General features: G+C 42.8%; 1 protein-coding gene across 1 annotated transcript; it reads left to right on the forward strand.

Moving 5' to 3' along the window:
* Positions 1-5,050: 5,050 nt before the first annotated feature.
* Positions 5,051-25,847, forward strand: C20H16orf78 (chromosome 20 C16orf78 homolog). The gene is made up of 5 exons (XM_005591870.4): positions 5,051-5,336; positions 9,006-9,125; positions 9,753-9,882; positions 22,859-23,114; positions 25,565-25,847. Exons 1-5 carry the CDS (start codon positions 5,187-5,189, stop codon positions 25,710-25,712), a joined length of 804 nt encoding a protein of 267 aa, XP_005591927.3. The 5' UTR covers positions 5,051-5,186; the 3' UTR covers positions 25,713-25,847.

A 25,847-nucleotide genomic window follows, 5' to 3' on the forward strand; every position in this document is an offset into this window, starting at 1 on the left:
AGACTCTTCCCTGGGCCATGGTCACTCATACTGGCTCAGAATAAATCTCTTTATACTACAGAGTTTTCTTTTTTTGGTCAACACAACTGACCAGCATTAACATTAAAACAGAGATCCTAAGACTCTAGTTAGGAGAAAATCATAATCCAAATTTGCTACAATATTTTTAAATTGGCAAATAAAGTTGTATACATTAATAATAAACAACATGATGATATATTGTGGAATGACTAAATTATTATCAATTATTTTAGTTGTGACCAGATATTATAATACTGAAATATACCCAAAGGGAGACTGTATTGTTTAAAAGTTTCTTTTTTATATTAGTTTAGAGGATTATAGCAATTTTTTTAAATGTATGTATGCAAATAAGTTTTATATGGATTTCATTTCCAAATAGCAAAGAGGGTATTACAAAATGTATTAAAAGGGCATTAGCAAGGGAAATTGTCTATGGCCAAGTGAAGCAATAATAAATCCTCTTCCCAAAAAGCAACTATAAAGCTCAAAAACATTGATCAAAACCATCATACAGCACTCCAGAAATCAACTGGAGGCATATAACAGTTGGAGTAACATTTATGCTTGAGAACTGCAGAAGTCTGGGTAACAACAGTGAGAATCTTTGGCACTCTAGCCTAAGGCTGCTCCCATCTCCTGCTCCTAGCTAAGTCAATAGGGAGGCTCCTCCAGGGTGGGGCAGACTGGGAGGAGACACAGTTTCTCGGCTGTAAAGGGAGCTTACTTGACTTAGAGCACTGGGCCACATCCACTCTTGGCAGCCATGTTGGTTTAAGTAAAAGTTGCCAAGGTAGAAAAGCAGGAGGGCCAAAAGGTCCTTTAGACTGAGAACATCACTTTAGTCATGACTGGGGCAAATGTCTCTAGCTAAAGCTGCATGCTTGCATAGCAGAAACCAGAAAGGGCCCAGTCTAGCCAGACTCTGCTGGCCAACTCTGAGGCTACACAGATATACAGAGGAGATGAAAAAGAGCCCAGTAGAAAGCAAAAAATAGAGGAAAGCATGAAAATGGACTGAAGTTTGAATGTATTCCTATGGTAGGCTGCTTCTAAAATGGCTCCCATAAATGCTGTCCTCAGTATTAGCACTCTGTGTAATCCCCTCATTTTGGGTGCAGCTGACATAGGGACTTGCTTCCAATAAATCATATTCTAATATGGCAAAAATGGTGGATGTCATTTCCAAGGTTAGACTGACTTCTGCCTTGCTCTCACTCTCTCTCTGGTTCTTCCCCCTTCTTGTGCTGATGAAGCAAGCTGCATGTCATGAGCTATCCTATGAAGAGGCACATGTCACAAGGAACGAAGGGTTTCTTGTGACAAAGAAGTGATGTTCTCTGTTCGATGGCCTGCAAGGAACCCAATCCTGCCATCAATCACATGAAGGGTATGGAAGCAGATCCTTCCCCAGTCAAACCTGTAACGTGGCCACCACCTTGATTGTTGCCTGAGCCAGAGAACCCAGCTAAGGCACACCCAGATTCCCAACCCACAAAATCTGTAAAATCTTTCTCTTGTTTTAAGCCACTAAACTTTGAGATAACATTAAACAGCAATAAGATAACTGATACAGCTCCCATACCCACATGTAGATTCATCAGCAGATCTCAGATGGCGTTACTCATTTAAGGTGTTTGAGGACAATTTCCGTCCAATTAGATATGCAGACACAGAGATAATGCTTAGGAAGCTAGCCTTAAATATTTTTAAAAAGCAAGAATGTAAGAAATGTCATCAGAAATTTCAGCAGCTTCACACAACAGAGAAGACAAGATTCCCAGATAGCAATTCCATGATTCACAATAAAACATGGAGTAGGGAAAATCAGAATCCAAAGTTTTTGCAATTTTTTTAATTGGCAAATAAAATTGCATATATTAATGGTGTACAACATAATGATACATTATGGAATGGCTACATCAAGATAATTAACTTATCCATTACATATCAATTAACATATCCATTGCAATATTTTCGATGCCCAGTTTTCAACAGAAAACTACAAGATATGCAAAGAAATAGGAAAGTGTGACACATACTGAGGAAAATAGCAGATAGTAGAACCTGTCTCTGAGTTTCCCTAGATTCTGTATTTCGCAAACAAAGATTTCAAATAGCTATTTTTTTTTTTTTTTTTTTTTTTTGAGACGGAGTCTCGCTTTGTCGCCCAGGCTGGAGTGCAGTGGCCGGATCTCAGCTCACTGCAAGCTCCGCCTCCTGGGTTTACGCCATTCTCCTGCCTCAGCCTCCCGAGTAGCTGGGACTACAGGCGCCCACCACCTCGCCCGGCTAGTTTTTTGTATTTTTAGTAGAGATGGGGTTTCACCATATTAGCCAGGATGGTCTCGATCTCCTGACCTCGTGATCCGCCCGTCTCGGCCTCCCAAAGTTCTGGGATTACAGGCTTGAGCCACCGCGCCCGGCCTCAAATAGCTATTCTAAATATGTTCAAAGAACTGTTTAAATTTTTAAATAAAATTATGATAATAAAGAATCAGCAGAGAAAGATTCTAAATAAGGAGATAGAAAGTATAAGGAAAGAAATGGAAATTCTGGTGTTGAAAAGCATAAATTACAATTTTACTGTAAAGACCTATTACAACAGATTATATATGGCAGAGGAAGGGATCAATGAACTTGAAGACAGAGTGATAGAAAGTATCTATCTGAGGAACAGAGAGAAAAAAATGATTGAAGTAAAATGAACAGAACCATAGGGGCCAGTGGGACAACAACAAGCCAACAGATGTATAATGAGAAAACCGAAGTAGAAAATAAAAAGGAAGGAGCAGAAAACATATGGAAAAACCAATGGCCAAAAACTTTCAGAATTTGACTTTAAAAAATTAAATACATATCCAAAATGTTCAATAAACCTCAAGTAGGATAAATATGTAGAGATCCACACCTAGACAAATTATAGGCAAGCAGTCAGAAGACAGAAACAAAGAGAAAAACAAGAAAGAGAAAAATGACTTATTACTATAAGAGGCAACAATACAATTAACAGCTGACTTCCCAAATAAAACAATAGAGGGCAAAAAGCAATCGAATGACATATACAAAGTGTTGAAAAGACTGTTAACCATGAGTTCCATTATCCAGAAAATCTTTCTTCAAGAATGAAGGTAAAATAAACATATTACCACATAAACAAAGACAAAATAATTCACTATTTCAAAATCTTACAAAAATATTGCAAAATTAATAAATTCAGATGTAAAATATCACATGTATATTATTTTGTTTATATAAAACTCAATAACAGGAAGAAAAAGTTTGAAATTGGATGATAAGGCCAGACACGGTGGCTCATGCCTATAATCCCAGACTTTGGGAGGCCGAGACATGTGGATCAGGGTCAGGAGTTCAGGACCAGCGTGGCCGACATGGTGAAACCCCATCTCTACTAAAAGTACAAAAACTACAGAGTGCCTGTAATCCCAGTTACTCGGGAGGCTGAGGCAGGAGAATCACTTGAACCTGGGGGGCGGAGGTTGCAGTGAGCTGAGATCCCACCACTGCACTCCAGCCTGGGTAACAGAGAGAGAGACTCTGTCTCAAAAAAAAGGCAGAAATTGGATGATAAGATGATGTTTACCCTTGGAGGGTGCTAATAACTACCAGGGGCTGTAGGGGAGATTCTGGGGTAATGGTTACATAGATGTCTTCATTTGTGATTCTGGCACATTTCTGTATACTTAATTTACTTCAGTAGAAGTTTACTAGAGCAAAAAAGGGAAACCTGACCATGCCACTCCCTCCCCCTTTTTTTTGAATTCCTTTATTGTTTTCCTTTTGCTCCCTTTCCCTTCCCAGTCTGAGCAGAACCCGTGGCCACCAAGTTCCTGGATGGCCTGGCCTCTGGCCACCTCTGTACCATTGCCTCTTTCCCCCTGGTACTCTAGCCACTCTTGCCTTCTGCTGTTAGTGCTATGCCTCCCACTTTGCACAGGCATATGTCTCTGGTCTAAAGCCTTTGCACAGGGCCTTTGCACAGGCGTATGTCTCTGGTCCAAAGCCCTTGTCTTAATCCACTCGGGCCTATGACAAAATAGCACAAAGTGGGTAGCTTGTAAACAACAAACATTCATTTATCACCTTTTTGAAGTCTAGGAAATCCAAAATTAAGGCTCTGACAGATTCTATGTCTGCTGAACCCATTTCCTGGTTCATAGGTGACACCTTCTCACTACATCTCCACATGGTGGAGCTCTCTCTAGTCTCTTCTGCAAGGGCACCAATTCCAATCATGAGAGAACTGCCCTCATGACCTAATTACCTCCCAAGGCCCCACGTTTTAATGCCATCAAGAGGGACACAAATGTCCAGTCCATAGCAGCCCTGTTGAAGGCTATTTATCCTTTAGCTCAGAGCTCAAAAGTGGCCTACCCACCACCCCATCCCATCCAAGTCTAGTACCATTGCTATGGCCTTTCTTAGAACTACATTCCTTTCTTTGAGAGCACTCATCTTCACTTGTCATTATGGATTCATAGGGTAATTATCTGCCCTGCTTTTCCACTAGCCCATATGTCTTAGGAAGTCTGCCTATGTTTTTCTCCTGCATCATATCCCCAGCACCATTCCCAATACTTAGTAAGTGCCTGATAACCACATGTTGGATGAATAAATGAACATAGACGAATTGGGCTTATAAAAAACTTTCTTCTAATTAGAGTACACTGTAGAAAGACAAGATGCCAAACTAAAGAATTTAGACTTTTTTTAGATAGGCAACAAGGAGCCATTGAAGGTTTTTGAGAAAGTAAGACGCATGGGCTGACCTTTATTTTAGTAAGATCTGTGTGGAGATGGAGGTGGAAAGGCTGCAAGGAGGCTGTGGCAGATTCCAGAGGAGACATAACGCCTGAAGAGGGGTAGTGGCCACATGGGGAACAGTGGGAGGTGGCCAATGTCTCACCTCTACTCTGACCCCAGAGCCAGCTACCAAGCCTGGCAATGACCTCACAATCACTCCCCAGGCCTTCCACCCTTTAAAGCCAATATCCCAGTGTCTTTGCTCACTCTGCCCTTTATGTTCACATCTTGAGGCCACACCTTACCTTCTGAATCACCAGGCCATCGAGTCCAGATAAAGGGATCAAGAGAGTGAGAGAGTGCCAGCCGCCTCCCACCCAAGCCACTAGCAAGACTCCACAATGTCAGAGCAACCAGTGTACCTGAAGGATTTAATGCCCACAAAGAGGAAATCCATGTGGAAGACTGTCGAAGAGAGGCGCATGTCTGACCTCACCCGTGTGCTGGAGTGGCTGGAGCGGAGGCAGGGGAAGAAGAAACAAGCTCCCGAGGTGGGTACCATCCAAGAGAAATGGCAGGAAGACTTTGCTCAAGATAGTTGCAGTAGGGGAGAGAGATTGGACTTGACTCTCCTGAAACCAAAGGCGGGATGGTTTTGAAGTGCTGGGATAAGCTAGTGAGAAGTACCCAAGGACATTAAGGGGGTGGGGGGATTAGTTAATATGATTAGGCTGTCTGTGTTGCTAATTTGCACTTATCAATGTTAGGCTCCCATCCTCTCACAGAGACTGAGAGACAGGATACAGTCTTTCTTGATGATTATATTTCAAAGGGTCCTCCCAGGTCCTTGAGAAAAACATTCCTGGATTGTAAAACTAGCAAGAGGCTGATAAATTTACATCTCAAAGGGGCAGAGAAAAAATTTACAAATGCAAGTTTTCTAGAGGAAAGTTTCTCAGGAAAAGGAGGCCAAAGACCTATCATCAGGAAGAAACCTGTCTAAAGTTTAGTTAAGCTGGGCAAATGTTAGTATTGGTCAGAATTCTAGAAGGGCCAAGGGGCAGTGGCTTCTGGGTCTCCGTATTGCAGGATGGGATCTTCCTACTGCCCTCAGCTCTTCCCTCCTTGTGATGCCTTCAGAATCAAAGAACATTCATTCCTCACTGCCGTTACTGCAACTGCGACTCCAGCTAACATACCCCCTCTTTTCTACTCTACATCGAGATAGTTCTAATCTGCCCTTCCCTCTTTCTCCAAGAAGTATAGCAACCAAGTTTGCCTCAGTTTTTCCCAGAGCTCCCCCAAGACCCATCATCTATGAAGAACCAAGCCATGTCTTTGGAAAGTGGTGTCCTCTGCAGAAGATGCCACCTGGTCTTGAATCTCCCGACCCTAGAGCAAAATGAGTAAAAAATGCCATTACTAATGACAATGCTCATCACATCACTAACTTTTAATGTTTACTGTGGTGAAGGCCCTGTGCTTAGATTTGTACCTGGGTTATGTGGTCAACTGCTCCCAGTCAGGCCACCAGGGAGGCGCTATTTTTACCCCCAGTTGAAGGATAAGGAAAGTGAAAATAAGTCTTTTTATTGCTCTCACAGAAGTAATAAAGGGCAGAGCCAGGGCTCAAACTCAGATTTATCCAATTCCCAAATGCATGGGCTTTGCTGGGCCAACTCCCCATAACTGCCTCCACTTCCTCTGCTTTATCCAGGTCAGCACCTGCCTTTGGGGAAAGCTTCCATTCTGTTCATGTACTTACTTACTATATTAGTCCATTCTCACACTGCTACAAAGAAATACCTGAGACTGGGTAATTTATTTAAAAAAAAAAAAGGTTTAATTTTCTCATGGCTGTACAAGAAGCATAGGGGATTCCGCTTCTGGGGAGGCCTCAGGAAGCTTACAATCATGGCAGAAGGCAAAAGAGGGGCAGGCACTTCACATGGCCAGAGCAAGAAGTGGGAGGATGAGGTGCCACACACACTTTTAAATGACTGGATCTCACGAAAACTCTCTCCTTCATAACACTACCAAGGGGAATCATGTTAAACCATGAGAAACTGCCCCCAAGATCTAATCACTTCCCATCAGGCCCCCACCTCCAACACTGGAGATTACAACTTGACGTGAGATTTGGGGAGAGACACAGATCCAAACCATACCACTTACCATTTATAGTCAGAAAGATCTCGAGTGCCAATTCCATCAGACTCATCTGACAAACATATTTTACTCTAAGGTGCTAATGATTTACAGATAGCCTACCCACTGCCTTGATTTGGGGGCGAAGGGGAAGCTTGACTTCTGGGTCTCTCCAAACTCAATTTAGTATCGATCACAGGAATTACATTCACTTCCATGGTTAATATGTTCAGGTCTATCTCCTTTTACCAGGATAAGATTCTAATCATCACATTTTAACAGCTTTACCTTAAAAGTGGCCTTTATTGTAAATAACTTTGGACCTAGAGAGGGAGAAAGTTTACATGGGAAATATAATTAAGTCATCAAGCATCATTACCTTTCCCAGAAGCATCTGGGTTTTTAAAGAAGCTTCTAAGAGGAAGATGACGTGTCTTGGCAGGTCTCTGATAGCAGCAGGTGACGGCGGAGGACCCTCTAGTGAGAAGGCTGGGGTCTATCTTCACCACTCAGGGCCCTCTGTGGCCTCCTCTCCTGGGGTCTGGCCTGGCCATCCAGATCTCCCCACAACAGACTGCTCATGGTATTTCCTCTTGTGAGCCATTTGGCATCAGTGAAGACCGCTGAGGTCTGAAGTCTCAGCCATGGAGGATGCTGAATCCGTGAATGTTGCACTTTCCTTAAGTCTAAGGCATTGCCATGTCGATTCCACTCAGGTTTCCCCAAAATGGGGGCTGTGTGGGGAGCTACTCAGATGACTTTTCGGGGGAGGCTGAGGATTGAGCTGGGGACGGTGGAAAGGGCTGCCCTGGAGGAAATGGGTCATCCTAGCTCCTCATAGCCTGAAAATGCAGCCTTGGTTCTGAGTTGCACTGTTTCTCCACTAAGCCAAACAAAACCCCAAAGCTAACCAGCATTACCTTCCTTAGAAGGCAACTTGCAACATGAAGCAGAGCCTTGGACAGCTTCCTTCCACACTCCCAAACGGCTTATCGAAACTTCCCTTCCACCCACCCCGCATAATAACCCACCCCCGATAATTCATGGAGGGCATTGCACATGCATGTCATAATTCAGTTATTGCTCTCAGTAACCTTATGAAGTAGGTCCTCCTATTATCCCCACCTTTCAGACAAGGAAACTAAGCCACAGAGAAAGCAGAAACTTGCCAAGGTCACTCAGCTCTCAGCCGTGGATAGAGCAGGAATCCAGGCAGTCTGACCTGGAGACTGCAGTCCAGGCCACTGTCTCCCCGTAACCATAAGCAGCACATTCCCAGAGGAGACCCAGTCTATTTAGTTTTTCCCATGATACTCTGGCACCCACCCCTACTCCTTATAGACTAGGCGGGATGCTTCCTGGGTGGCCCGCCCTTTATGTGCTTCTGCTGGGCTCCTGGACTGTGGGATCCTGGAGATCCCTAATGACCCTGCCCTCCCTGCATCCCCTGTAAGAGCAGGAGGGCCAGGAATGTGCCATGCACAAGGAACTCCATTCACGGCAGGGTGTGCTCAGCTCTTGGGCGGGTGGTAAGGAATACCTGGGGAAAGAGAAAGACAAGGTCAGTGATGACCACCCCTCCAGGAAGACTGAATGGGGTGGGTGCCTGGGGTGCTCCGGGACCAAGGGAGAGGCCGGGCTGAGCAAAGGCCCAGAGGTCTGGATCAGCAGCACCTGCTCAAAGTCAGGGCAGCCTTCCTGTGGCTCCAGACTGGAGGCAGGGGCAGGAAAGTCACAGCTGGTAAGGCCACATGGAGGCTGGAGGGGCTTCTCACCAGGCTAGGGAGTGAGGCCCTTATGTGGGGGCGGTGATGGGGAGCCCCTGATGGATTCTGAGGTTGAGAGGAACAGGACCAGGCCTGAAGCTTACAACGTCGCTCCGTGGGCGGCGACATGTATACCAGGGTGCATCTGGAAGCAGAGGGACAGTGACAACGGGACCTAGAGTGTGTGCGCTGAAGCCTGTGGAGGGGAGGGGCAGCCCCTCACCTGGGAGCCTTCTCCTCGGGGAAAGGGAGGGGACGCTGTCAACACAGGGATGGCTGCAGGGCTCTCTTCCCTTGGCTTTTCAGAAGCAAAAGCCCAAAGTGGTGATAGTCGTTAAAGGAAATGAGAAGAAGGAAGAGAAGAAAGGCAAAGGCCTCATGACGGCACGGGGAGGGAACCACAAGGCCACGGAGACTTCCCAGCTGGTAATGCGGCCCCCCCATCCTCCCCTCACCCGCACTGGGTCTTCAAATGAAGGAGGGGGTCCCCGCTTCTCTCCTGTATAATGTCTGCCTGCTTTCTAAATTTTAAGGCTCTGAAATTCACTCTGGCCCCACATTAACACTCATATAAAATCTCCACCCTTCCCTACCCTGTCCAGCTGTGCTACTCAATTGCTGCCTCCCTGTAGTTTCATTCTTCACTAGTGTCACATCCTCCCTCGCCCATATTTGTCCCCCGAAACCATTCAGGAAGACCACTTGGAAGATGAGAACACAGTGGCTCAGTGAGGGACAGGAGCTTTCTGGCTAGGCGGCTAACAGGGCAGACCCACCCAGACCTAATGGCCTCCAAGGGCCTGTGTTTCCAAGGCCCCCAGGGACCCCTCTGATATATGGTGGGAAGAAGAGGGAGGCGTTGGTGAGCAAGCGCCCATGGGCAGACCTTGCCCCTCCGACCTCTGCCAGGGCCCGGGGAAGCTCCCTCCTTGGTTGCCTTTGCCTGCCTTTCAGCAAACCTTTGAAATCATTGTTTGTTTGCTTGGGATGGAGGTGGGGAGGGTGAGCCAGGTCCTGTAACTGGGGTGTGACTTCTCACCTGTTCCCTCCAAGGCCTTAGGAAAGAGGTTCAGGATGGACAAGGACGCGGTCTCCTACCGAAGGCTCTATGGAGTGGAGCAAAAGGGAAAACGCCTCAGCATGGTCCCTGGCAGCTACATCAAGGATGGCCCCAAGAAATCTGGTAAGGGAAAACCCTTGGCCCAGCCGCCAGAATCCTCCTCCATAATCTCTTCCTCTCACGCCATCCTTAGAGCAGTAGCGTCCACCACAATCCAACCATTGTGCACACAGGAGTCAGAAGCCCGCATGGAGGCTTGGGAGGGACGCTCCTGGGGTCGCTCTTGGCAAGCGGGATGTGACGTGAACAGGAGGTGAATGTCTGTCAAGGCCCTGGCCCTCCCAAGTGTTCCCTTCTCAGGAAACCAACCTCATGTGTCCAGGTTCCTGAAGCCATTTTGGTGACATCAACTTCATGAGTTACAAATCATCTAATTAATTCAGATACTGTGACAATATCAACTACAGAAGGTACCACTCCTGCTGGCCTGAAACTTGCCAGGAGTTGCTCACCTCTAGGAAGGGATGAGCTTAGGCTGTGCCAGATCCCCAATTTCAAAGACTGCCTGGGTCCTGACCCTGGCTCTACCACTTTATAAGGAACTCAGAGTTGTATAATCCTGGACAACTTATTCCACCTCCGGAGTCTGGTTTTTCATCTGTAAAATGGGATGATAATAATACCTGCCTCATAGTATGGTTGTGAGGTTTAAGCAAGATGAGGCATGAAAAGTAACTAGCCTGACCAAGAGGAGGAGCTGAATGAATATTAGTGGTTTTTTTCTAAGTAAAAATTTTGCTAAAGTTTCAGGTGGTCTTTATTGTGGTGTTGGAAAAACAGATGCGTTTGTTATGTCAGGCCCTTTGGGACAGAGGTGTAGGGTAAAAGAGAAATCTGGAAGGGATTCCAACTAGCCCAGGAGAAAAGTGCACAGGAGCCTTCAAGCAGAGGCTGTCAATTCTCATACATAAAATTGCCCCCATTGTGCCCAACAAAAACAACAAAATCTTTTCTTCCCCTTTTCATTTAATATACCAAAGCCATTGTGACCAAATTGCAGTCACTTCCCTTTAAGATTTAAATGCAGTCAGCTTTCAGTGCAGTTTAGGATCCCAGATTAAATCCTAGAATAGCACTTTAGGGGCATTACTGGTGAAATCTGAAGAAGTTCTATAATATACAAAAAAATCTTAATTTCTTAGTCTTGACAAACATGTCATGGACGTAAGATGTTACCATTAAGGGAAAATGGATGAAGGATATACAGGAATCCTCTTTATTTTCTTTGCAACATTTCTGTAAATCCATATGTGATGGTTAATATTGAGTGTCAACTTGATTGGATTGAAGAATGCAAAGTATTGTTCCTGGGTGTGTCTGTGAGGCTGTCGCCAGAGCAGATGAACACTTGAGTCAGTGGACTGGGAGAGGCCAACTCACCCTCAACCTGAGTGGGCACCATCTAATCAGTTGCCCGCACAGCTAGAATAAAGCAGGCAGAAGTTGGAAGGATCAGACTTGCTGAGTCATCTGGCCTTCATCTTTCTCCTGTACTGGATGCTTCCTGCCCTTGAACATCAGACTCCGAGTTCCTCAGCTTTTGGACACTTGAATCTATACCAGTGGTTTGCCAGGGGCTCTCAGGCCTTTGGACACAGACTGAAGGCTGCACTGTTGGCTTCCCTACTTTTGAGGTTTTGGGACGCGGACTGGCTTCCTTGCTCCTCAGCTGGCAGACTGCCTATTGTGGGACTTCACCTTGTGATCGTGTGAGTTAATACTCCTTAATAAACTCCTCTTCATATATACATCTATCCTATTAGTTCTGACCCTCGATGGAACCTTGACTAATACGCCACAATTATTCTAAAATATTTGAAGTTTATTTTAAAAATAAACTAGATTGCCTTATGCCTTATGGGAAGCCCCATACCTTCCCCAAACTTTCTGTGACTACCAGTGTAATGTCTGGCTCCAAAATCCCGGTCCTGCTGGGCCCTGGAGCTTCTGTAAATATTGCTTCCAGTGGCTGCTATTTTGTCTCTTTGATTTCTCCTAAAACCTCTTACATGGAAGTCATTGTGTGTAAATACATTCTGTTGAAGGCTTGGGGCCAACAGAGGGAAAGAATTACATCACGAATCATACAGCAAACAAATTAGAGGTTGATGATTAGACTCCCTTGTTCTTCAAAGTCCTTTATCCGACCCTGCCACCAGGAGATTTTTCCCTAGCTACACGTCTTTGCAGGAAGTAGCCCCCTGATGTTTTTCTCAACTCCAAGACTGGGTAAGGCGAGGCGAGCCGGGAGTTGAGGCCACCAAATTTAAGGAAGCACTCACTCTCAGATGCCAATCATGCACTAGTGTGAGTCTGAGAGTGAACGCCTGAAAAGATATTCCACACAAATGGTAACCTAAGGAGAGCATCAGTGGCTATACTAATATCAGATTTTAAGTCAGAAACTGTCACAAGAAAAAAAGAAGGTTGTCATATAACAGGGGATTGATTCATCAAGGAGACATAACAATTGAAATATTTATTCACTCAACATCAGAGTACCTAAATATGTTTTAAAAATTAACAGAACTGAAAGGAGAAATAAACAGCAACACAATAATAGTAGGGGACTTTAACACTTCACTCTCAACAATGGGTAGGTCATGCAGGCAGAAAATTAATAAGGAAAACAGCAGATTTGAACAAAACTGCAGACCAAATGGACCTAACATATGTTTACACATCCCGTCATAATACACATTCTTCTCAAATGTAAGTAGAATATTCTCCAGAAGTGATCATATGTTGGACCACAAGTCATTTTTTTTTAAGTGCAGCAGTACATGTGCAGATTTGTTACATAGGTAAATTGTGTCATGGGGGTTTGTTGTAGAGATTATTCATCGCCCAGGTGATGTACCCATCAGTTATTTTTCTTGATCCTCTTCCTCCTCCCACCCTCCACCCTCAGGTAGGCCCCAGTTTCCTTTGTTCCCCTCTATGTGGCCACGTGTTCTCATCATTTGGCTCCCACTTATTAGTGAGAACATGCAGTCTTTGGTTTTCTGTTTCTGCATCAGTTTGCTAAGGATAATGGCCTCCTGTTCCATCCCTGTTCTTCCAGAAAATATGGTCTTGTTCTTTTTATGGCTGCATAGTGTTCTGTGCTGTATATGTGCCATATTTTCTTTATTCAGCCTACCATATATGGACATTTAAGTTAATTCCATGCTTTGCTTTCGTGAATAATGCTGCAGTGAATGTATGTGTGCATGTGTCTTTATGGTAAAATGATTTATATTCCTTTGGGTATATACCTAGTAATGGGATTGCTGGGTCAAATGGTAGTTCTATTTTTAATTCTTTGAGGAATCACCAAACTTCTTTCCACAATGGTTGAACCAGTTTACACTCTCATCAGCAGTACATAAGTATTCCCTTTTCTCCACAACCTCACTATCATCTGTTATCTTTTGACTTTTTAATAATAGCCATTCTGACTGGTGTGAGATGGTATCTCATTGTGGTTTTGATTTGCATTTTTCTAATGATCAGTGATATTGAGGTTTTTTTCCATATGCTTGTTGGCTGCATGTATGTCTTCTTTTGAAAAGTGTCTTTTCATGTCCTTTGCCCACTTTTTTTTTTGTTTTTCTTTCTTGTAAGTTTGTTAAAGTTCTTTATAGGTGCTGGATATTAGACCTTTGTCAGATGCATAGTTTAATTTTTTTCTTCTATTCTGTAGGTTGTCTGTTTACTCTGTTGATAGTTTCTTTTCTTGTGCAGATTTGGTGTGTCAGTATTTTGTTGAGGCTTTTTGCATTAATGTTCAAGGAATTGGCCTGACATTCTTTATTTGTTGTGACCCTGCCATATTTTGGTATCAGCATGATGCTGGCCTCATAGAAAGAGTTAGGGAGGAGTCCCTCCTCCTCAATTTTTTGAAATAGTTTCAGTAGGAATGGTACCAGCTCTTCTTTGTACATCTTGTAGAATTTGGCTGTGAATCTATCTGGTCCTGAGCTTCTTTTGTTGTTGTTGGTAGGTTAATTACTGATTCAATTTTGGAGCTCATTATTAGTCTGTTCAGGGATTCAGTTTCTTCCTGGTTCAGTTCATTCTCGAGAGGGTGTATGTGTCCAATAATTTATCCATTTCTTCTAGATTTTCTAGCTTGTGTACAGAGAGGTTTTCATAATATTCTCTGATGGTTATTTGTATTTCTGTGGGGTCAGTGGTAATATCTCCTTTGTAGTTTTTACTTATGTTTATTCGGATCCTGTCTCTTTTCTTCTTTATTAGTCTAGCTAGCAGTCTATCTGTTTTATTAATTCTTTCAAAAAACCAGGCCGGCTGTGATGGCTCACACCTGTAATCCCAGCAGTTTGGGAGGCCGAGAGGGGCAGATGCCTTGAGCCCAGGAGTTCAAGACCAGCCTGGGCAACATAGTGAGATCCTGTCTGTATTAAGAAAAAAATTAAAAAGAAAAAAACCCCACAACTCCTGGATTCCTTGATCTTATAAATGTATTTTTTGGGTGTGTGTGTCTCAATCTCCTTCAGTTGAGCTCTGATTTTGGTTATTTCTTGTTTTCTGCTAGTTTTGGGGTTGGTTTCCTCTTGGTTCTCTAGTTCTTTTAGATGTGATGTTAGGTTGGTAAATTGAGATTTCTCTAACTTTTTTATGTGAGTGATCAGTGATATAAATTTCCCTCTAAATACTGCCTTAGCTGTGTCCCAGAGATTCTGGTATATTGTATTTTTATTTTCACTTGTTTGAAATAACTTCTTGATTTCTGCCTTAATTTCATTATTTACTCAAAAGTTATTCAGGAGCAGGCTATTTAATTTCCATGAAATCGTATGGGGTTTTTCTTCCTAAGATAAGGTCTCACTTTGTTACCCAGGCTGGAGTGAAGTGGCAGGATCATGACTCACTACAGCCTCGACATCTCATGCTCAAGCAGTCCTCCCACTTCAGCCCCTCAAGTAGCTGGGATTACAGGTGCACACCACCATGACCAGCTAATTTTTGTATTTTTTTGTAGAGATGAGGTTTTGACATGTTACCCAGGCTAGTCTTAAACTCCTGAGCTCAAGTGATCTGCCCGACTTGGCCTTCCAAAGTGCTGGAATTATAGGCATACCCCTTGTGCCCAGCGAAATTGTATGGTTTTGAGTGATTTTCTTGGTCTTTTTTTCTAATTTTATCGCACTGCACAAAACACATCTTAACAAACTCAAGAAGACTAGAATTATATTAACTATCTTTTCTTACCACAAAGGTATAAAACAAAAAGTCAATAAAATGAGAACAATTAGAAAATTTAAAAATATGTGGAAATTAAACAACACATATCTTCACATGTGTTTCTAGCTTGTTCCATCTATTCTTTGCTTTCTCTTTCTTCTTTTCCTGCCCTCTTTTAGACCAAATAATGTTTATGATTCCATTTCATCTCCTTCATTAGCTTCCTATTTATAACTCTTTGTTGCAGCCGGGTGTGGTGGCTCGCGCCTGTAATCCTAGCACTTTGGGAGACGGAGGTGAGTGGATTACCTGAGGTTAGGAGTTCGAGACCAGTCTGGCCAACATGGCAAAACCCCGTCTCTACTAAAAATACAAAAATTAGGCAGGCATGGTGGCGCGTGCCTGTAGTCCCAGCTACAGGAGGCTGAGGCAGGAGAATCACCAGGAGGCAGAGGTTGCAGTGAGCCCAGGTCATGACACTGTGCTCCAGCCTGGGCAACAGAGTGAGACTCCGTCTCAAAAAAAAAAAATACAAAAATGAGCCAAGTGTGGTGACGCACATCTGTAATCCCAGCTACTCAGGAGGCTGAGGCAGGAGAATCGCTTAGACCTGGGAAGCGGAAATTGCAGTGAGCCAAGATTGCACCCCACTGCACTCCAGCCTGGGAGACAGGGCAAGACTCCATATTTAAAAAACACAAAATCATTTTAGTGATGATGTTAATGTATATAGCATATATCTTTAAACTAGCACAGTCTATCTTCATTTTATGTAAAGCATAAGAACCTTATGAGAGTATACTTCCATTTCTCCTCTCCCCTTCTACATGCTGTTGTTGCCACACATTATATTTTTCCATATTATAAATCCCACAAGTGTTATGATTTTTACCCTATGCAATTATGTTTTCAAGAGACTTTTCTGTTTACTCACACATTTAATATTTCCAGTGCTCTTCACTGGATCCAGATTTCTGTCTGGAAGAATTTTCCTTCTACCTGAAGATTTTCCTTTAATGTATCTTGTGGTGTGGCTTTGTTGGTAATAAATTCGTATAGCTTTTGTATATCCAGAAAGGTCTTTATTTCACTTTTGTTTCTGAGAGACACTTTTGCTGAGTGTAGAATTTTAGACTGTCAACCTTTCTTCATCCAATACTTTAAAGTTTGGTCTACAGTCCTCTGGCTTGTTTGCAATGGGAAGCTGGCTCTCTTCTTAATTTTTGTTCCTCTGTAAAGTACGTTTTTTCCTCTGGCTTCTAAGATTTTCTTTTAAGAAAGGAGCTTATGATGTGCCTTAGTGTCATTTGCTTAATGTTTCTTGTGTTTGTATTTGGGGTTTGTTGAAATTCTTGGTTTACAGTTTTCATCAAATTTTACCAATTTGTTGGCCATTATTTCTTCACAAATTTATTTCATTTCTCCATTCTCTCCCCTCTCTTTCAGGCACCCAAATTACACATATTTAAAGTCCCAAAATTCATGTTGTGTTTTTCTTCATCTTTCAGTCTTTTCTCTTTGAGTTTCATCTCGTACAGTTTCTTGTGCTATACTTTCAAGTCCACTAATCCTTTCCTCTTCTATACCGAATCTGCTGTTAATTCCATCCAATAGAATTTTTCATTTCAAACATTGTCATTTTCATCTCTAGAATTTCAATTTGGGTCATTTTAAATCTTTTGTGTTTCTTCTTAATGTGACCCTGCCTTGGAGGGCATAACAGGAGTATGCCATACTAGCTGTTGCCGTATTCTTGTCTACCAATTCTTTCACTGGAGTACTTTCTTTTCTGGCTTGTTCCGGCTAGTCCTCAGCTGAGAGGAATCTTTGCATAACTCTGCAGTTCTTGGCGCAGCTTTTTCCTGTTGTTCTAGCTCTTACAGTTTACCTAAACTATCTGGTCTCTCTCCTCAACTCAAGGGGACTCCTAGGCTCTGTCTAGGCTTCCCTGCTACCCCACGCTGCAACCTGGAAGCATCTTCCAATTGAAGGCTGGGGCAATCATGAGGCTCCCCTCATTTCTTTCCCCTCACTCAAGGATCACTGCCCTGTGTCGTATGTTGTCCAATGTCTAAAAACTGCTATTTCATATGACATGCCCAGTTTTTTAATTGCTTAAGGTGGAAGGATAAATCCAATCCCCGCTACCCCATCTTGACTGAAGGCAGAAGTCTCAAATTGGCCTTTCCACAACATAAACCTGATTAAATGCAATAACAAGTCACTGAAAAGTTTTACGAAGGAAATTACTAAGTTGAATTTAAATTTTAGAAAGGTTGCCCTGGCTATGAGCCAGGAAAAGATCCTGGGAAAACAACTGTAACACCTTGCCAAAGTAAATCTTGGTAAAGTCTGAGTAGCTAGACTGGGAAAGGGAATTCCCTCCCTGGGCACCTTATGTCCAGGATATTGTGTAGACACCAGGCCAAGGATACATTCCCTAATGCACAGGGCTAGAAGGCCATACCCTCTTTTGTCTCCACGAGCACAGAGTGAGCTTCTGGTGTCCCGAACATGGCTCACTAGAAATATAACCTATCTCTTCAGCCACAAACCGAGGAATGTGGGTCACTTTTGTCCAAAAGAGTGGCCAGGACAGGCTTCCAGAAAAAGGCTCTGACAATGTGGGCTCAGGTCCTCAGTTCACCACTGATAATCTGTGGCATCTTGAGCACATTACCTAATCCCTCTGATCCTAGTGTTCTCCTTTGTCAAATGGACATGACGTGGTTGTGAGACTAATGTGTCCCCACTGCCAGAAAGCCCTTGAACACTGCCTGGTATGTGAGTCACTCAACACATGTCAGCTAATCTGTGTAATTGTCATTACTTTTTATATTGCTACTGCTCTTTCCTTCATGAGACCCACCTTGCACGGAAGAGGATCAGATGTTTCAGGAAAGGCAATTGCCCTTTCTCCAAGGAATTTCCTTATTTGTGTCAAGGAGAATGTGCAGCTCATGATCCTCCCATAGCATAGCGCCAATTTCCTGCACGTACAAACGGACTGCTGAGGCCACCTGACCTGATCACCCTGTCAAGGACCAGCTAGAATGCCAGAGCACCATGTGCCATAAAGAGTCCTAATTCAGCTACTAACTCATTGGGACACTTTGGGCAGGTCACACCCACTCCTCAGGCCACTGTCTCCACATTTATGTAATTGTGGGAGGTCTAGATGCATTTCGACTAGGAATATCCTGATAAAATTCCCAAACTCTGTTGATGAAATCTTACAAGCTTACAGACAGAATAATTTACTTACAAGGGGAAAAAAAATCAACCTGCCATCAACCTGGAAGTGGAATAGCACACATGCATTGCTAAGAATGAAAACTCCCATAATACTGGCCCCAATTCACATAAGTCACTATCAAATGAATGAATTATATTTGTAGATTCAGAAATATTTAGGGATTTTTATAAGCCATACATTCTTTCATCTGCAGAAAATTCTCTAGGAGAGACTGGAAACAACATATTGGCAAGTAATTTAAAATCAATATCTAGATAAACATTTAAAACCAGGTGAGATAGAAAGGTTGACGACAAAAGGAAAAGCAAAGAAACAACAAGGAAGTGCAAGTAGATGAGTTAGAATTGAGGCTAAAAGAAACACATAGAGTAAAAGAGAGACCTTTTTAAATGTTAGAATAAGTAATAACCATAAACCTACATGCATCAAAAAATGTAGAAGCTAAATAAATAAAGCAAGACATTTAGAAATGCAGGGAGAACCTGTTAAAGATACAGTTATGGTGGTCCATTTTATTTTATTTTTCTTTTTTGACTTTTAGGTTCTAGGAGTACATGTGTGGGTTTATTACATGGGTAAATTCTGTGTCGCTGACGCCTGGTGTATAAATGATCCTATCACCCAAGTAGTGAGCATGTGATGTGGTTTGGCTGTGTCCCCACCCAAACCTCATCTTGAATTGTGGTTCCCAAGTGTTGTGGGAGAAACTGGTGGGAGGTAATTGAATCATGGGGGCGGGTCTTTCCCATGCTGTTCTCGTGATAGTGAATAAGTCTTATGAGATCTAATGGTTTTGTAAATGGAAGTTCCCCTGCACAAGTTCTTCCTGCCTGCTGCCATGTAAGACCTCCCTTGCTCTTCTGCCATGATTGTGAGGCCTCCCCAGCCATGTGGAACTGTGAGTCAATGAAACTCTTTCCTTTATAAATTACCCAGTCTCAGGCACATCTTTATTAGCAGCATGAGAACAGACTAACACAGCATAGTAACTGGATAGGTAGCCTTTTAACCCATATCTCCCTCCCATTCTCCCCACTATGGGGGTAAATTTTAATACATCTCCTTCAGAAGCAAATAGAAGATCATACAGACAATAACAGGAAATACATAGAAGAATGTAACTATGCAGTTAACAAACCATAGCTTTACATCTGAATAGAGAACATGTATTTTTTTATATCCAAACAATATTTACAAAAATCTCCTGTGTGCTTCATCACGGAGAAAATACTAACATTCACAAAAGTAAAGATTTTAGGGCTACCTACATCATCCCAAACCAACAATTAGAAATAACCCTCAACTATAAAAATTGGAAATTAAAAAACATACATCCAAATTACCCTTGTGTCAAAGAAAATAACTAATGAAATAAGCCTGTTTCATACCAAAACCTATGAGACAAAGGCAAAATATATGCTCAGAAGAAAATGTACGGTAAAAACTAAAAGTAGTAATTCTTTATAAAACACATAATAAAAGAAATTGCCAACACTTTTATTAATTTAGTAAGTAGAAGAATTATGAAAAAGAGAAAATTAATATATTAAATACTGGCTGGGGTTAATGAATAATATCAAGATCAAAAGTTGTTAAAAGCCTAAGTATAAAGCTAGCTTTTTGGCTTTTTGAAAAAGCAAGTGACATGAAAGCAATTGCTATGAAGTAATCATAAGCCTTGTTAAAAGGAAGAGTAAAAATACACAAGATTGTATATGAGAAAGGATGTAAATAAAAGAACTGTAATAGAATACTATACCTCTATACAATATACAATACATTTTAAAACCTAAAGGAAATGGATGATTTTCTATTATACTATATATTATCAAAATTGGTACAATAAAGAGCAGAAAAATTGAGTAGGGCAATTTCTGCAGTGAAGGTTGAAAAATAATTAACATTTTCCCACTAAAAAATGGCACTAAGACAAATGGTTTCATGCAAGGTTTTAACATTTAAAGAGCAAATAATTTTAACGTTACTTCAACTATTACAGACTGTATAAAATATAGACATTTCTGCACTAATTTAACAAGCTATTAAATTAATGCAGAACTTTAATATTAAAACTTATACCAAAAAAGTTGGCCAATCTCACAATAATATAAATGCGAAAATCTAGAAATTTTTAGCAAATATACTCGATGTATGAAAATACATCACATGTACAATGTCTGAAATGAATTCCACCATGAACAAGTGAGCTTTATTACAGCAGGTAAGAAGTGGTTCATTATCAGGATATCTAAGAACACAATTTATTACATCAACATATTAAAGGAAAAATGTGATTATATCAGTAGATGGCAAAAAAAAAAATGCAATGTGTAGAATCAAGCAATTATCACCAGTAAAAACTCTATGTTAACCAGGGATAAACCACTAAAATATTATAAAACATATACCCCAAATAGGGGCAAATATCATTCTAAAAGATGCAATGCCCAAATTACTTAAAATCGGGAACAAAATGAGGCTTAATCCCTATCATCATTATTGGCAATGTTTTAGAGGGTCTGTCAAACGTAATATGTATTAAAAAGAATATGTAATTTTGATAAATATTGGAGGAATGATATGTTCATTTTTTCCCCCTAATATGATTGTATATCTGCAAAACTCATGAAATTCTAGTTAAAAAGTAATAAAATTTACCGTGGTTGCTGGTATACTAGACAAATACAGTTTTTTGTTTGTTTGTTTGTTTGTTTCTTTGTTTTTGAGACAGGGTCTCTCACTCTGTCACCCAGGCTGAAGTGCAGTGGTGTGATCATAGCTCACTGCAGCCTTGACCTCCTGGGCTCAAGCAGTCCTCCCAAGTCAGCCTCACAAGTAGCTAGGATGACAGGCATGTGCCACCACACCCCTAATTTTTTTTTAAGTTTTTTTTTTTTGGTAGAGATGGGGTCTCACTTTGTTAGTCTTGTCAGGTTAGTCTTGAACTCTTGGCCTCAATCCATGCTGCCCAGGCTAGTCTTGAACTCCTGGGCTCAAATGGTCCACCTGCCTCTGCCTCTCAAAGTGCTGGAATTATAGACATGAGCCAGCATGCCCAGCTGACAAATATAGTTTTTCAAAAAAACAGTATATTTGGCCAGGCATGGTGGCTCACGCCTGTAATCCCAGCACTTTGGGAGGTTGAGGCAGGCAGATCACGAGGTCAGGAGATCGAGACCATCCTGGCTAACAAGGTGAAACTCCATCTGTACTAAAAATACAAAAAAATTAGCCAGGCGTGGTGGCGGGCGCCTGTGGTCCTAGCTGCTCAGAGGCTGAGGCAGGAGAATGGCGTGAACCCAAGAGGTGGAGCTTGCAGTGAGCTGAGATCACACCACTGCACTTCAGCCTGGGTGACAGAGCGAGACTCCATCTCAATAAAAAAAACAAACGGTAGACTTTTCTCTATATACTTGTCACACCAGTTAGAAATGGAAATGAGTACAAAATATTCCATCCTCGTAAGTAAAAATACATAAAACACTTAGAAGGAAATTTAGCAAGAAAAAAATATTAAGGTGTCCAAGCTCTAGTCCAACCTTCACACTGGCCACATGGGACCCAGGACGGATTTGAATGAGGCTCAACATAAATTTGTAAACTTTCTTAAAACATCACGAGATTTTTTTTGCGTTTTTTTTTTCTCATCAGCTATCATTAGTGTTAGTGTATTTTAGGTGTGGCCCAAGAAAATTCTTCTTCTTCTAATGTGGCCCAGGGAAGTCAAAATGTTGGGCACCCCTGCAAGTCCAACAACATTTTGTTTGGTACAAACCCCATATTTGGGTCACATCAGACACTCACCATTTCATTTCGTGTATTTGTGCCTTCACACATTCTGTTCCTCTGCCTGTGATCCTTTCCTTCCTTTTCTAACTGATCAGCTATTCACCCTTTCAAACCCAGCTCAAAGCTTTTCTCTTCTGATACCTTCCCTGGGATATCAGAAGATATCCTCTAGGCTACCTCCTCTATGCTCATTCCACTTAGGGGAACTCCCACTGGGAAGGATGGAGAGAACAGACAGAAAGAAGCAGAAAGAGGGAAGGAGGGAAAGGAAGGGGGTTGGAACAAGGCAAGGAGAAAGGAGGGAGGGGAAAAAGGATTGAACAAACAAAGAAGGAGAACCTGGGTTAGGCGCGGTGGCTCACGCCTGTAATCCCAACACTTTGGGAGGCTAAAGCAGGTGGACCATTTGAGCCCAGGAGTTCAAGACCAGCCTGGGCAACATGGCAAAACCCTATCTCTACAAAAATATAAAAGTTTATCAGGAGTGGAGGCATGTGCCTATAGGCCTAGCTACACGGGAGGATGAAGCATGAGGATCACTGAGCCTGTGAGATAGAGGCTGAGGTGAGGTATGATTGTGCTACTGCGTTCCAGCCTGGGCCACAGAGTGAGGAAACTCAGTCTCAAAAAAAGATAGTAGGGAAGGGGTGTAGAGAACCTGTGAAAGCCATGAAAAGACCTCATATCTCAGAACAGGTATTGTTTGAAGTCCATGCATTCCTCCAGCATTCATCCCCTTCCTGCCTACCCCATCTCTCAAGTCTCCCATGATCTAACTCTTTGATGACATCTGTCCAATTTCAGTTACAGATATCAAGGATGCAGTCGACCCAGAGTCTACTCAGCGTCCAAACCCATTCCGTCGACAAAGCGTTGTCTTAGATCCCATGTTACAGGACGGTACCTTTAGCAGCCGGAGGGCAACCTTCATGAGAGACTGGTCCAACAAGATGCCTGACACAGCTTACGAACGCAAGCTAAAGAGCCTCATGGAGAAAAGCACCGAGCCTAAGATGGAAACCATAAGGATGCTGAAGCCAGAGGAGGTGCTGAGCTGCCGGTGAGAGCTGCCACCCCCTGGGCAGGGGGTGGGATCCCAGAACAGGCTTTGCTTACTCCTGTCTCTGGCTCAAACACCTTGGCTTAATCTGAAGATCTAGGAGTAGGGGCTTGGCGTGGCTGAGCTCTGCCCTTTGGTCCCAAAGGACTGCTCCGGGGCTCAAGCCAATGGGTCTTCAGCAGCTCACCTGCTGGTAGACCATCGCCTGAATGGGCATGTCATTTAGGTGCTGCCATTTTGATGCCACACCTTTCAACAACCCTCCCAATATTTCCATTTGTTTCAATATTACTCAAAAAGGAAAGAATGTGGCTTTGTCTTAACAGGAAGATTTCCCTACAATCCTTTGCACTGTGGGGTTGAGTTGCTGGTGATGGTAGCCACCATCCCCAGTGACCTATCTGCTGTATGTTTGGGCTTTTAGACTGTCTAAGGGATCATGAACAAAGTGTGAAACCATTTGCTATTTACTGCTCTTCCCAAAGAGTCTCCCTTCTCACTTGCTCTCTGTCCCGTTTATCAGGGCTTTCTGGGTTTTAGCAGTGGAGCCCAGATTCCCCCACTCCTTCCAAAAACAAGCATCCTTCTCCCTAGCCCAGTGTTTTCCTTTACTCTAAAGTTGTAACTGACAAAGTTCGGAAACTTTAGCAAAGAAGGAAACAAGACAACAGAGTAATGTAGTTGTTATCATCCTTGTAAGGTTGACATCAGTAAACTCATCTGTAGGTTTAAGATGGCCTTAAATGTCTGGTAATCTAATAACCCCATCACAAAGTCCTGCTCTGCTCACTGACTGGCAGAAGGTTAACGCTTCAAGATGAACAGGCAGAGACCTCAGCAGACTGCCCTTGCTAGTTAGTTCCATGACTGGATGACTTTGGCCATGGCTTTCAGATGGACCATGTGGTTCTAATTGACTCTGGGCAACAGGCAGCCTACCTGGGTTCCATGGTGGGGGAAAAGAGATTTGGACAGGACTCCTGCCCTCCAAAGAGACGGAAAGAATATTTGAAGAGAGAGCATACAAAACCATTCAAGAAACAACCAAGAAAAGAATGGAGTGGTTCAGAGTGAGATTTATTATTATTGTTATTATTATTGAGACAGTCTCTCTCTGTCGCCCAGGCTAGAGTGCAGTGATGCGATCTCGGCTCACTGCAACCTCCAGCTCCCAGGTTCAAGCAACTCTCATGCCTCAGCCTCCTGAGTAGCTGGGATTATAAGCGTGCACCAGCAAACCCAGCTAATTTTTGTATTTTTAGTAGAGATGGAGTTTTGCCATGTTTCCCAGGCTAGTCTTGAACTCCTGTTCTCAAGTGGTTCGCCTGCCTTGGCCTCCCAAAGCGCTAGATTACAGGTGTGAGCCACAGTGCTTGGCCAGGATGAGATCTTAACGAGTGTCCCCATATACTTATGCATGAGACCCTCAGAGGCTGATCAGGGAAAAAGTAGTCCAAGTGTGGGCACTCGTGAGGGAGTCTGAGCTGGCCATAAGAACAGATAGGCTCTGGGAAGACCTTAAAGAACAGTGGCCATTCCTAACAGGCAGAAAATCACATTATATCAACACACAGTGCCTCTCCCATAGTCTGTGGCAAAGTAAGCAACCAGCAGGCAGCCTGAGTAGGGGCCTACACTCTGTACTAAAGCTGGGACCAAGGTCAGGGTTGCTGGTAGAATAAGAAGCTCTCTGGATCACACAGTATAAATGGGATTGATCCCATTCTTCAGTATCAATCAGAATTTGGGGGCTCTAGCTAATATTCTAGATCAATGGTCTGATTTTTAAATTGTGTAGATATTATTTAAAAACAAATGCTCTCCGCTATGCCTGCAACTTTGCTCAGCGGTTATTTCCACTGTCTGTATCTTTCTCGGCCCGTGGCCTCTCTCAGTGTATGTGCGCGTGACAGTGACAAATCACGTAACAATTCACATTCTGCCTTTTCTCACCACTTGGTACTGTCACAGCCATGTGACATCATCTTCTTCTTAATGCCATTCTAACTATGGCTTTTTAATTAAGCTCCTTGACATGAGGTAGTCCATTATCAGATTGACTATTTCTCTGTTAGTGGATTTACTCATTTTCCTGTTGTTGACAATCCCAAAATGAACATCTTTTATTTATATAGCTTTTCTTTCCATTGACTTCTCTTCTTAGGATACATCGAGAACCTGAGTGGGGTTACTGAGTCAAAGATAATGAATGTTTTTTTCTTTGGAGGCAACTGACTGCCAAAAGAGTTACACCAATGCAAACTCCCACCTCCTTTGTGGGGTGTCCCACTGTCTTATAAAGTCTCTATCAGCTCCACGGATGACCGGGAGAGCCAGCCCCTTGCAGAGCACCCACACTTACTGCTGCTTAAATCTAAGCTCTTTTCAATAAAGTTAGAAGCTGCTGTGACTCCACCTTCAACTGACCTCTTTTGCCTTCTCTTGAACAGATACCTGAGGTTGTCCAAGGAGAACATTCGGACCTTGCTCAAGCTGTGCAAGGATGCAGGAATGAATGTGGATATCCACCCCCACATGGTCGAAGGGGACATAGACGCTAAAAAGGTGTTCACCGGAATATGCAGTGTGGCACTCTAAAAAGCTCCTCTCGCCACCACCTTCAGGCTCCTTCTGTCATGGGACCCTTCGTCTCCAGATGCCATCCTCTGGCACACTACAAGTGGTCCTTCCAACCTAGTGCATCCCTTTAGAAAATAAGCAATCAGAAAACAA

Source organism: Macaca fascicularis, chromosome 20 (genome assembly GCF_037993035.2).
Source record: "Macaca fascicularis isolate 582-1 chromosome 20, T2T-MFA8v1.1".
NCBI classification, from domain to species: domain Eukaryota; kingdom Metazoa; phylum Chordata; class Mammalia; order Primates; family Cercopithecidae; genus Macaca; species Macaca fascicularis.